The 12,679-nt window shown below is 32.5% G+C and overlaps 1 protein-coding gene, 1 long non-coding RNA gene and 1 other non-coding gene across 5 annotated transcripts; 2 read left to right on the top strand and 1 right to left on the bottom strand.

Annotated features, from left to right (window-relative positions):
* The first annotated feature begins 101 nt into the window (after positions 1–101).
* Positions 102–1,600, top strand: LOC108806867 (protein RER1D). 2 transcript variants are annotated; one of them, XM_018579073.2, is made up of 4 exons: positions 102–616; positions 745–925; positions 1,022–1,105; positions 1,318–1,600. In XM_018579073.2, exons 1-3 carry the CDS (start codon positions 246–248, stop codon positions 1,091–1,093), a joined length of 624 nt encoding a protein of 207 aa, XP_018434575.1. In that variant the 5' UTR covers positions 102–245; the 3' UTR covers positions 1,094–1,105; positions 1,318–1,600. The 2 variants fall into 2 exon arrangements, with proteins under 2 accessions (XP_018434575.1, XP_018434576.1); XM_018579074.2 differs by having other exon boundaries at positions 1,296–1,600.
* Positions 1,601–4,333: 2,733 nt separating this feature from the next.
* On the top strand, positions 4,334–4,436 carry LOC130497142 (U6 spliceosomal RNA). Its single transcript, XR_008936155.1, has one exon. It is a non-coding gene; the product is annotated as a U6 spliceosomal RNA (small nuclear RNA).
* Positions 4,437–6,830: 2,394 nt separating this feature from the next.
* On the bottom strand, positions 6,831–9,376 carry LOC108806990 (uncharacterized). Of its 2 annotated transcripts, none has more exons than XR_001942636.2 (6): positions 9,148–9,376; positions 8,904–9,035; positions 8,682–8,825; positions 8,276–8,562; positions 8,010–8,063; positions 6,831–7,917 (listed from the first exon to the last, which is right to left on the bottom strand). It is a non-coding gene; the product is annotated as an uncharacterized LOC108806990 (long non-coding RNA). The 2 variants fall into 2 exon arrangements; XR_001942637.2 differs by having other exon boundaries at positions 8,276–8,559; positions 9,148–9,375.
* Between the last annotated feature and the right edge of the window lie 3,303 nt (positions 9,377–12,679).

The following is a 12,679-nucleotide window of genomic DNA, read 5'->3' as shown; positions in this document are numbered from 1 at the left end:
TATAAAATGGGCTTAAAGAAATCTTATGAAGCCCAACAGGCCTTTTCATTTCCCAGAGAGCACCACAAACCACGACACGTATCCATTTTCTCCTCCACGTCATTCAGTTTCCTCTTTCTTTCCGCGAAACCAAGTAAACCACTCTCTCTCTCTCTCTCTCTCTCTCTCTCTCTCTCTCTCCAGAACGACGTGTTCGATTCGAAGATCATTGTGATCTTAATCAGTGATTGAATTAGGGTTTAACCATGGAAGACGAATCAGGAAACGAAGGAGACGGATACACAATGAGCGATTCACCGCTTGCTCGATGGAGAATCGAATTCTCGAAATCTTTCCAGAGTCACCTCGACAAATCGGCTCCACACCTCGTTCGAAGATGGCTAGTGACGCTAATCGCCGCGGTGATCTACATCTACAGAGTTTACTACGCTTACGGATTCTTCGTCGTCTCGTATGGTCTTGCGACGTACATCTTAAACCTCTTGATCGGTTTCCTCTCCCCCAAAGTCGATCCAGAGCTCGAAGCCTTGGATCATGCTTCTGCTTCTTCTGAGACTAGTAAAGATTCTGATGAGTTCAAGCCTTTTGTTCGTCGTCTTCCTGAGTTCAAGTTCTGGTAGATTTCTTCTGAGATTTTTTTTATTGTTGTTGCTGATCTGAAACGACTTAACACGAATTTAAATAAAGAATATATATATATATATATATGTAAATAGTAATTATATTGATTCTATGATGTATCAGGTATGCAGCTACTAAGGCTTTTGTTGTAGCGTTTGTGATGACCTTCTTCTCGTTTTTGGATGTGCCTGTGTTCTGGCCAATCTTGCTTTGCTACTGGTTGTTTCTGTATTTTCTCACTATGAAACGACAGATCGTGCACATGATCAAGTACAGATATGTTCCTTTCGATTTTGGAAAAAAGGTAAAAAAAAAAAAACGCAACTCATGGGTTCTCACTGAATCTTTGGTTAGAGGTAAAGAGTCTTGAACATAGATTGGTGATGTTTGTTTTTGACAGAGGTATGGTGGAAATGATAAGCCTAGTAGCAGCAATTCACCTCAAGGAGATGAAAATACGGCTCAAACGTGAAGCTTATACCAGGTATCATTGATCAAGTTAAGGAAAAGATTACAAACTAAGAGAGCTATATATATTTTTTGTAACTCAAGTAAGAGAACAATATTAAGTAGATTGTTATAGCATGCTATGGTATAAAAGGAAGGAAAAAACAGTGTTCTTGATGCTTAACAGAACTGAGAAATCTATCTTATGTTTGAGTTATGTTTGACAGCCTCGAAAATCTTGCAATGCAGACCATGGCTTGGTGCGTTTGGATCAATATACGCCAAATTACTGATCCGGATCGCTCTACTGACGCAGTAGAAGTGGATAAATACGTCATCTTACTCAAATACTATAGATTCTAGAGTTTACTTGCTTTGATTACATAATGAACTTTGTCACCAAATCTGTAAAACTGCTCCTGGTGTGTCTCTCTCCATGAGTTCAGTGTGTAAATGTTAACTCAGATCAGAACTAAATGTAACTTCTCTTTTTATTGAATGAATCAGAACCATATACAAGTTGCGTAAACAATCTCATGGTGATGGCAATAGAAGGATTTATGTCCCTCTTCCATTCACATATCAATTTCTCAACTAATAATCTTCTGTTGTTACATGGATTTCCTTGTATATAGTCCTGCGTTGGTTTCCTCACACTTGTCCAAGAGTTCTCTTGTGAAACAGGTGTAAATATAACCTGAACATCACATTGTTTCATCTTATGATGTTTTTGTACTTCAACTTGTAGCATTTTGTTGACCCTACTAATCAATAGACTGTCTTTTGCCAAAACAAAATATCTTCCTTTGCTCTCTTCTCTCTGATGATTACAAGAGATACACTGACTGCAGATTCCCCTGTTCATATTTACAGATTCCGAGTTGAGAGGATTCCCTTTAAAAACTCCCAAAATATGATCGAGTTTGGAACAACACCAAATCTCCCACCTGTAGAGGCAATACGAATCCTCTTTTAATCATTCTCGCATTCCTTGTGCAACCAAAACTATATTCAAGGTGCTGCCCTTCTATTTGAACCACCAATTTTATTTACCTCTTTCTCAAAGTTGTAACCCACCAGCATATAGTCTTCATCCTTCACATCAGACTTGAGTTTCTCTGGTGGATGGAATACATGTTGCTTCTTGTCGCCTTTTCCAATATTCTGTTCCCAAACCGGATATTCAGTATTATCAGTTCTCCAATCCTCTCATAGGATGTCCACAATGATTTGTAGTTACTGTTTGTTCTTTGACTGGTTCCATGAAGCATCACAGACTCGTGTGCGCTTTCCTCAGACATCCCATCACTGAATTGTGTAAGATCTCCAGCGTCAAGCAAACCGTGGATTCTGTTCTTCTTAATCTCTAGGGTCAACCAAACTTAATCTTCATTTGCAAAATTGAGGTTTTCTATCGTAGTGGATTCACATAGCTTCTCTTTTTGCCTAATACTCTGCTTTGATTGTTGTACGTTTATCTCTACCTTTTTTGAACTTAAATAACCAGGGCTTTATAGCATTTACGTTGCTTCTGCTTACCCTATAGATGAGGATTAACTCTCTTCTCTATTACCCTTTTTTTTGCTCAGATTTTCGGTTTGTATTTGGGGAGTTGACAGAATCGGGATTTGAGTATGTTGTCTCTGACTGCTTATATGTAAATAAGACATGGTTGGTTCATAACAAGCATAATCTAGATCCTTTCAAACCCTATAATTCAGTTCTGTTATTAATCCTAAAAAAAAATTGTTCCTGCAGCTTTGATATGTCTACTTATTTTTTTTTCTTGTTTAGTTTTTTATTTATTTGTAATTGTGAATGCTTCCATGGTACTGGTGGGGGTGTACTTCAAAGATCTGAGTATATGAGATCTTAAGTCTTACTGAACATAGACTTCTGAGGTTCATACTTGCAGTGATAGGCCAAACCTTAAAAGAAAAAAAAAAGAAAACAATGAGTAGAATGTTATAGCACGATGATGGAGTGTAAAAAGAAAAACAAAAATTCTTGAGAGCTGAGAAATGTTTTGAGCTGTGTTATGTTTGACGCCTCCTCAATATCTTGCAATGCAGACGAATATTCTTTTAGTGAGTAAATAATATACCAAATATCAGATTAAAATCGCCTTGCAGCAGACGCAGCAGGGTATAATATACGTTAATCTTACTCAGAAAACTCTATATAGATTCAAGTGTTTACTTGCTTTGATACCTTATGTCACCAAATCTGTAAAGAGTGCATGTGGCTTTGCGTCTCTCTCCGTCCCAACGAATCCAGTGTGTGTAAACGTCGCGATTAATTCAGGAAATCTCTCTCTCCAGTCTCTTGTCTTGAGTCTTAAGAGACATGATTCTGTTTTGATCAGCTTGTCGATTGTTCTGAAGAGCTGAGAAAATCTTATCTATTTCTCTTATACATGCTTGTGGGAAAACCAAAGAGTTTCAGCCTTCCAGGATACGATAAGAACCTGTTCTTCCATGGTTCGAGGTAACAGAAAAATCCATGCATGAGAAGAAGAGCATCATTTTCAAATGTTTTATGCCTTTTTTGGTTTCGAGATGGAGAGATATTTCTTCGGAATATTGCTCTTTCGTTTATACTTGACCAGACGAAGACCAACCCGTTGAGCTAGATACGAGTGCTTGGTATCAAAACAGAGATGGTTCTTCTTTTTTTTGCATTTCAAGCTTTTTTTTTTGGTGTGCGATGTTGATTTGGACTTGTTCACATATCTTGTAGCCGAGAGTAGATAGTTTTTTACTGTCTTGAGGACTTTTACTATAAAACACCTTTTTCTCTGATTCTAATTCTGCCAATATGAAGCAACAAGAAGAAGCTTCAGTACATGTGCTCTCAATCGTCTGTCTCTTTCTCATCAAGATTAATGTAAGACTATATTCCAGTTCTTTCCTCAAATCAGCTCTGTTTTCCATTTTTTAGAATGCCGGTTTCTTTGCTATTAACGTCAACGTTTCCTCTAATGAAATTTATTCATTTCTTCCGGATGCTTTGATCATCTGCTGATCTGCCTCTACTTTCTCTTTTTTTTTTTCTTTTTACACAACTTTTGTTACAAAGAAAAGAAGACAACTGGGGACGTGTACAAAGGAGGAGAGGAGGCATAATAGATAGATGATGGGTATGTTTAAATATGTCCACTTGAACCCATTAAACAAAACACACAAAAACAAGGTTCCTCGTCCCACATCGGTAACCATGAAAGCAAATGGACTGTTTATATATCACCAGAGTCACTTACATGATTGTCCCTTCGGGGACATCCGATAAAATTGGAACGATACAGAGAAGATTAGCATGGTCCCTGCGCAAGGATGACACGCACAAATCGAGAAATGGTCTGCTCAAATTCTAGGTTTAGATTTGGCGATTCAACAGAAGAACCAGGATTTAAAGGTCTTGTCTCTTACGGCATTCACATATGTAAATCTAAGTCAGTAACTAGTCTGTATATAGTGGAGTGCAATATTTATTCAGATCCATTCCTATCCAAAGGATTTAAAGGTCTTGTCTCTTACGGCATTCACATATGTAAATCTAAGTCAGTAACTAGTCTGTATATAGTGGAGTGCAATATTTATTCAGATCCATTCCTATCCAAGCATGTTCATTCTTTGTGTATCATGGGCAAGAACACCTGATCCAATTATATGCGTTGGGTGTCGAGAGAGAGAGAGAGATTGAGGCAAGTGCTCCAGTGAAAAAGCAAGCACCTGACTCTTGTATGTTTTGAGAACATGTTCTGCACTTGGTAAGTATTGTCATTTCCACCCTTTTTTTTTTGGTTATTTCAACCTCACAAGTATATTCTCTAGACAACTCTTTCCCCAATCCTAACAGTCATATGTTTCTTATGTACACCAGACAAAACCAGAGTTCGAAGCCTTCTTGTATTCTACTGCCGCTGCTTCTTCTGAGTCCATTAATGATTCTGGTGAGAAGCCTTTTCTTCGTTCCACTTCCTGAGTTTAAGTTGGATTGTTTGCTCTGTTCTTTTAGGTTTGACTTCTCATCAAAAATTTCTTGTTTTTAATACTCTGATTTTAGCTGTATATGCAGCTTCTGTTGTAGCATTTATCATGACCTTCTTCTCCCTTTTGGATGTTGCATGCAGGTGTTCTTGCCCATACTACAGGGTTCTTTATGCATTTTCTCACCCAAATCGTGCACATGATCAAGCTACTTTCTTTACTTTTGTTTTTAGAAAGAAGCACAACTCATGGGTTCTTCTTGTTCACAGTTTCAAAGTTATATGGTATGGTTCTATTTTGTGTTCTATTTAGTATAAGCGTCTAGAACACAGATTTTTGATGATTTTTCTTGTTGACAGAGCCTACTGGCAGCAACTCTTCTCAGGGAGATTAATTAATTAAAAAAAAAACAGTTCAGAGGCAAGACTAGGTAGTACTACTGACCGGTACTTGTATTAAGCTAGTAGTGATAGGCTAAACGGAAGCCACTACATGTCTTGAGCGGGATGGCTTGGATTGTACTGTGGATGGCTAATAACCCAACTTGTTCTAATCTCCTCCAGTGTAAGGATTTTAGGGGCATAAGACAAATTTTTAAAAGAAACTTATTTACAACTATAATAAAAAATTCTAAAATGATATATAATCTTTCAGTAAACACATAAATTTTAAACTGTAAAATAATAAGTTTATTAGGAAATATACTATAATTATATTAAATATAAAATATATCAATTCAAAAGGTGAGTTATTCAAAATTTCATGGAAAATAATTTTTAAAATAAGTTTAAACTATTAGATTAAAAATATATTAAATTTTGGATCCTACATGCTGGAACAAATGTTTTTTTTAATACACTATAGGCACGATTCTGATCACCTGAAAAAAGCAGAAGTGAAATTCATTATGTGACTTGTCATTAACTTGTAAAAATTATTTTTTAAAAGAATTTAAGCAAGACCACCTCCTTTTGATATTTGTTTAAATTTGTGACCATAAGATTGACATGGACCTTTAGTTAGATATCTACGTCTAATCTCGTCTCTTTGATTTAGAGGATAATCCATTATGTCTTTCATTTCATCAGGGTCAAATGACAAATCATCGAAGTTGGTATCAAATACTAATACTGGAGGAGATTTCCTTTTGTCTTTCCTTTCAGCAGATTGATGTTGCAAATCATCGACATTAGTTTCAGGTACTGAAGATGATACTTTTTTAAAGTATTTTTCCATTGATTTTTTTTTCTAAAAAAAAATGTGTGTTAGTTAAACAATACAAACGAAACATATAAACTTTAAAAATCCACTTTGACAATGTTGACCGAGAATAGTTTATCATGATCATCATCACATCATGCTCAGAGAAACCAAGTCAACCACTCCACTTTTAAGAGGAAATTTAGTTTATATAACTATAAGAAGTTGATTTTCTTTAAACTATTAGAATTAATTAGTAACTATGAAGCAGAACAAATTAACAAAGACAAAAAAAATTACCTCGAGGGAGGAGTAGAAGACTACGACAAACACAAAGAGAAAATTTGATTAGGCTTTTTAATTGGTAAGTTAGTTAGATAATTTTAGTATAATTATGCATATTTAGTAAAATTAATAAATATATTTCTAAAGTGGGCTTTAGATAGAATGGGCTATGGCCTGTGGAGGCAAAAATAAAAATTAATGGTTGTAATTTTTTTAACTAAAAAAAAGAAATTATTGTGGGGCAGTCGCTCCCTCCTCAACGAACGTAGGTTCGCCCATGGTAGTATGTGAATTCATGTAAATAATCTTATTTGGTAGTTTAAATTCCTCTAATGCATGCATATCATCATTTTCAAACGACAAATATTAATTGATTAGAATTTGTTAGGAGTGTTTCTTCCTAATCAAACCTTAAAAAATCTGGATAGGAAGACAAAAAAACAGTCTTTTCCAAGGCATTTTCCTCTTCTTGTGAAGTAACTTTTTGCGGACCTCAATCTCTCCTAACTTTTGGCATTAGTTTCTACAGAAACAGTCTTCATCTTTTTCTTTCTTTTTACTACTTTCTCAGCAACTTAACCCGGAGTCACTGCTTTCCTATCTGAAATAGTAATGCTTCTTTCCAGTATATTTTTATCAACTCTCTCATTATTAGCTATGTTTGCTATTTTTCCTTTCTCCGTCCATCTTCTTCTATTCATATTCTCTTATGAGGTGCATGGCCTTCACCTTCTCAGCTATCCCAAACAAAGCATTCCCTTGTACATTTTCCTTAGCAGAAGATTTTCTCTTTCTTTCTCCTCTTGGCCTCTCCCTCGTGTAGTTTCTTTCAGAAGAAGAATGCGACTCATTCTTTGGAGGCATCTGATGATGCTGATGAGGATGAGTGTAGGCGAATGAAAGTAATAGCTGTTTGGGGTCGTACAAAGATGATCAGTAGAGAGAGAAGATCTTGAGCTATAAAGTGACATATTAAGAGAAGCGAAGTTAGACTGAATGGTTACAGTCCTTGTAGATGTAGTGGCTATAGCCGCTGGGTCAGATTGATGGAGCAGCCACTGGATGGTTTCACTGTCTGATGTATGTCCGTGTGAGCTGAAAGACATGCGCGACTCATAGAGCAGGCATATGCGGCACCGGCCTGCGACTTTGGTGTGTCTGTCCTCCGTTGAGGTTTGGTTTGGAGGTGATTTCTTAGAGAGAGCGTTAGGGTCGGAAGAAGCAGAGGAACTGGCAGAATATTTCAGCACTCATGGCACCGACCGGACATCCGTCTCTCAGGAATCTTCTGATAACGTAAGTGAAGTTTGCAAACCGGAAAGTTCTCTTTGAAGAAGGATGTTCAAGATTTCATTCTCCCATTCTGCCTAAAAACCTTTAATACAAAAGAACAAAGAGTTACCAAAGAAACAAAAATGTGGAGGGTCTATCAAACATTGAAAGAAATACAAAAGCTTTTCTGCATACTGCTATATTTGGATGTGAGTGATTCTTTAGAAGCTTAACTTCCTTTGCCAGCTTCTGAAAATGATGAACCAAAGTACGAAAGTCATAAATAAATCAGCTCATTGTAGAGAAAGAAATAACTAAGATTATGTGATGAAAGAGAAGTAGGAGGACAATAAGCAGTGGTTTGTTTGAATCCGTTTTGAGTGCAATCATCAAAAGAACCAGCTGGCAAACTTAACTATTCTCTTGTCAATGGAAAAAGACAAACAAAGAGCAAGACATACCATGGAGATCAGGGATAGAGGAACTTGATGGACCGATACAAATTGATGAAACACAATCATCACCTCATATGGGTTCTGAAGTTTCTTAAAAGCTTCCACTGATATCTCATTCTCCATATTTTTGGAATGGAACAGCAACGCCTAACAATGCTTGGGAAGTCAATAATATATGTTTTTACCTTTTATCAAAGTCATCTCTTTGATTTCTCTATGTTTGCTTTCTGTTTTACTCTTTTTTTTTTTTTATGGTGGGTTTTACCATCATACTTGATCTTCTTCTAAGCCTGCTAAAAGACAAAAAAGAAAGAAAGCAATTTTGTAGGTTGAAAAGGTATGTTACCATAAAAAAAAAAAAAACTTCGCAGGAGGAAAATGGCATAAAGGAAGCAGTGTGTGCTTTTCTCACATAAACAAAATGGATTGGAGAAGTTGTGCAAGAGTTCTCAACGAAAACCTTCAGTCGTATGCTTTTCTTTTAGCCATTGACGACCTTGTTAGCAAGCCTTGTGTCTCTCTCTGCTGGATCATACTCCACAAAAATCACGGCTGTCTGCGAATATATAATTCATGTTATAGAAGAAACAGAACAAACGTCACTCTTAGTGCTTTTGAATCAGAGATTTGTTACCATGGAGTCAACCGACAGTTCAGCAGAGAGAACATCGGTTAGATCTTTGCCTAAAAATCTCTCTGTAACTTTCCTGGTTCTCCTTATTTGGCTCTCGCTATTTTTTGGATTTCTGAAACACTTATTCCCCATCTAGGAAAAAAACACAATTCTAATTTCAATAATAAATATCCGGAAATATGATTTCTTGAGACACAGACACAAATGCTTATGTATATGAATGCCAAAGTGGATTGTAACATACCGCTAGAAGCTTGATTTAGAGGTTTCAGAATCATGAAGTTAAAAAAGGTTCAAAATACGTTTTGCTCAGAAGATGAGAGAAAGATGAACCGATTGACTGGAATAGAATTGAAGTTCGACGGGTTAAAAAACTAAGGTATATAATCCATAAATACTTAGAGAGATAGGGTTCAAGAGGGAAGACGAAGAGGAATCTATAATTTGTTTGACTAAGGATCGTCGGTAGAAGAGAAAATGACATGCTTCATATGTGTCATTTTATTATGTTTTGGTTGGCTGATTTTTTAATCTCACACTAGATTTTGACCCGCTCGACCGAGCGGGTGTCATTTTTCATTTTTCTTATCTTTGTTTGTACTAAATATTATTCATGACTTGCAATGTGTGTATTAATATAATATTTTGGGAAATAACAATATGTTTAATTACATCGAATAACTTTTTGCGTTAACCAGTAAATTATATGACCAATATTTAATATTGGGTATCATATAAACAAATCCAAAACTCGTAATTAGATTTATGCATAAAAAGTAAGAAAATAGATAAATATGAGTTAGTATAGTATTAAAAATTGATACATTAGTTATAACATTTATAAGAAAATAAAAATATTATAGACAATTTATTCCATATAATATTAGATTTGTATAGTTGTATCCATAGTTTCAAAATAGAGAAGGTGTATGTATTGTGAAAATATTTTATAAATCACTTTATGAAAGATCATAACTGTTTTGGTCGATTGTACATGTCAACATAATTGATTTATAAGTATAATTTTTAATTGTAATTAGTTATTGGTTAGCTTTCTAAATACTATTATTATACTAAAGATTACGAAGATATTGAAGATATGAATTTAAACTTGGTTAGCAATATTTTTTAAAAAGTAGACTTTTTTTGAAAATTTTAATTAGCTAAAATAGTTAGGAATGTGATCTAAATTTTTAATAAATATTTATTTGTATAAGTGATAGTATATATTTCAAAATTTTAACCGATTACATAATTATTTAATATGACATTTTAAACCATCAATTGAGTAATTTATAGTTTATATTGTGTGATTTTATTTTATCTTGTAAACCATCAATTGTATCATTCATATTTTTTTAGAATATGACCCGTATATCTACACAAATGTATTTTTTTATGGATCAAAAATTTATGATACTGTATAATAAAATTGTTGTATGTATTAAAATATATGTAACCTAATATATTTATATATTATATAAATGATTTTTTATGTGACTTTTATTTTTTAGTTATTACTAATAAATAATAAAAATATTACATAAATTTAAAAACAATATTGTTCATTAACTATTTAAACATAGGTTTATTATTTATTTTCAAACACACACATAAATAATAAAATAGGAAAAATGATATATGTTAGGTTTATTAATTATTATTGCCATGTTTTTTTTAATGTTTGAGTAATAAGACACTCTTATTTAAAGATATTTTGATTCTGTTTAGTAGTGCAGAAGTCGAGCTATGCGTTGACTTTATTTATAGATACATGCTAAGATATTAGGATATCTATCACGTAAGATTAGTTTTTTGAAAACTAAATCACAATTTCAGATTATAATTAAGATATGTAGAGGATAATAAGGAAGGTATCACGTTATTTTAGGAAAACAATATTAAAGCTATTATATGTTAGCAAGATATAAGGTTGACAAAACCGATTTTTTTATTTAATTTAAAATCTTGCAATCTTTTGAAATATGCTAGTGGCAATCCTTTGTAAATATTAGGGAAAAGTTAGGGTTATTTTATTTTTGTACTTCTGTTTTTATAGATTAGATATATTAACAATATATCACTATAAAATATTTTCTTAAAAAGGAAGAAAAACATACACTATATTGTTATAAAACCTTTTTATAAAAAATTATACTGTTATAGGCATCGACAAATAGTAACAAACAATATTAAATATAAATTAAATGATGATAAATAGCTAGAAGGTAATAAACACATATGTATATATAAAATATTCACAAAACAAAAATGATTGTTACCATGAATCAACTAATTAACTAATCAAATTTGGGAATATAATTAAAATAATTTATTGTACCAATCAAAAAGCCAAAATAATATTTAAAACAATAAATTATTTATAGAAAATTTAAATTAAATTTTCAAATTGGAAAAATTCCGCGCTTCGAAAGCGCGGGTGAAAATCTAGTATAACTTTAATATTAAAATACTTCAAAATATAATATTAAAAGGATTTTGAAGCAAATGAATAAAATATTTCTAAATCTAATAGTAAAAAATTGAATTATCAGAATCAATATAATATCTTTTGTCCTTCACATGGATGCAGAGCTACCAGTTTGGTGTGCAGAGTCTATATGAGTCTGTATGTTTGATGACAAAAAAAAAGAATCAATATAATAGCTAGCGGAAAATTTAAGCTGTAGTTTCTATATTTTATAGGTACAATGAAGATTTGACATTGATTGTATGTTTGGATAGACTAATAAAAGATATTCTGTTTTGATTCTGAATTTATTGATTTGGTTTAGAAAATCGATTTATATAGATGATTTGAATTTTGTACATAAAGAAATAAAATATATCTATCTCAGTTATAAATTACAATAATATTGTTCATATAATACCTATGAGAACTTGACTAAACATGAGACTTTTGAAGGAATAATTATTAATATATATATATATATATATGATAGCAATGAAGCCTTGAAGTCATGATTTTTTTTATAACTAAATTTATCTTACATTGCTCTGGATACAGGTCCATATTCCATATGTGAAGAAGAAATTTGTAGTTACAAATTGTTAAACGATTTTCACTTTTCCTTAGATTTTGATATTGTATAGTTTAATTAAATAAAATAGATTACGTTGAAGTCATTGTTTCCATTTCTATGGTAAAATTAGAAATAAGAAAATACATTTATTAATCAGAAAAGACAACATTACTAAAATGAAGGATTATTTAAAACTTCAGTGGCATTAGAATGTAAATAATATGCAACTTTTAGGGTTAATCTATATGTGTATTTCTGTTTTAATAAAGTAGCTAGATCTTGACCCGCCTATTTATTTTATGTTTTTAGTTTTTTTTAATATTAAATGATGTATCTGTAATATTTAAATATAAATTTAGATTGAAAATTAATTTTTGCAGTTATAATAAAAATTAAAATTAAAAATTTTAATAAAATATTATGATATAAATTTTAAATTTCTTAATTAAAATAATATAGAGGTGGATCATAATTGTTTCCAATTCAAAAATCTTATCATCCTTCAAAAACAAAGAAAATAAATTTATAAATACACAAAATATATAAGCATATTTGGAATTATAATTTCTATAATTTTTTTTAAATAATGTTGCGCTTATTTCTAGAGCTCGATCCGTGATCGTATAAATATTTTCTTTCACTTTTAATTTTTTCTTTGTACTAATGGTATACTATATATATATTTGTAAATTAAAATGTATTACATAATTGTTAATATAACATTTTAAAACA

Source organism: Raphanus sativus, chromosome 6 (genome assembly GCF_000801105.2).
Source record: "Raphanus sativus cultivar WK10039 chromosome 6, ASM80110v3, whole genome shotgun sequence".
Lineage (NCBI taxonomy): Eukaryota > Viridiplantae > Streptophyta > Magnoliopsida > Brassicales > Brassicaceae > Raphanus > Raphanus sativus.
Note: the sequence above shows the minus strand (reverse complement) of the source record. Positions and strands in the feature narration are given on the sequence as shown.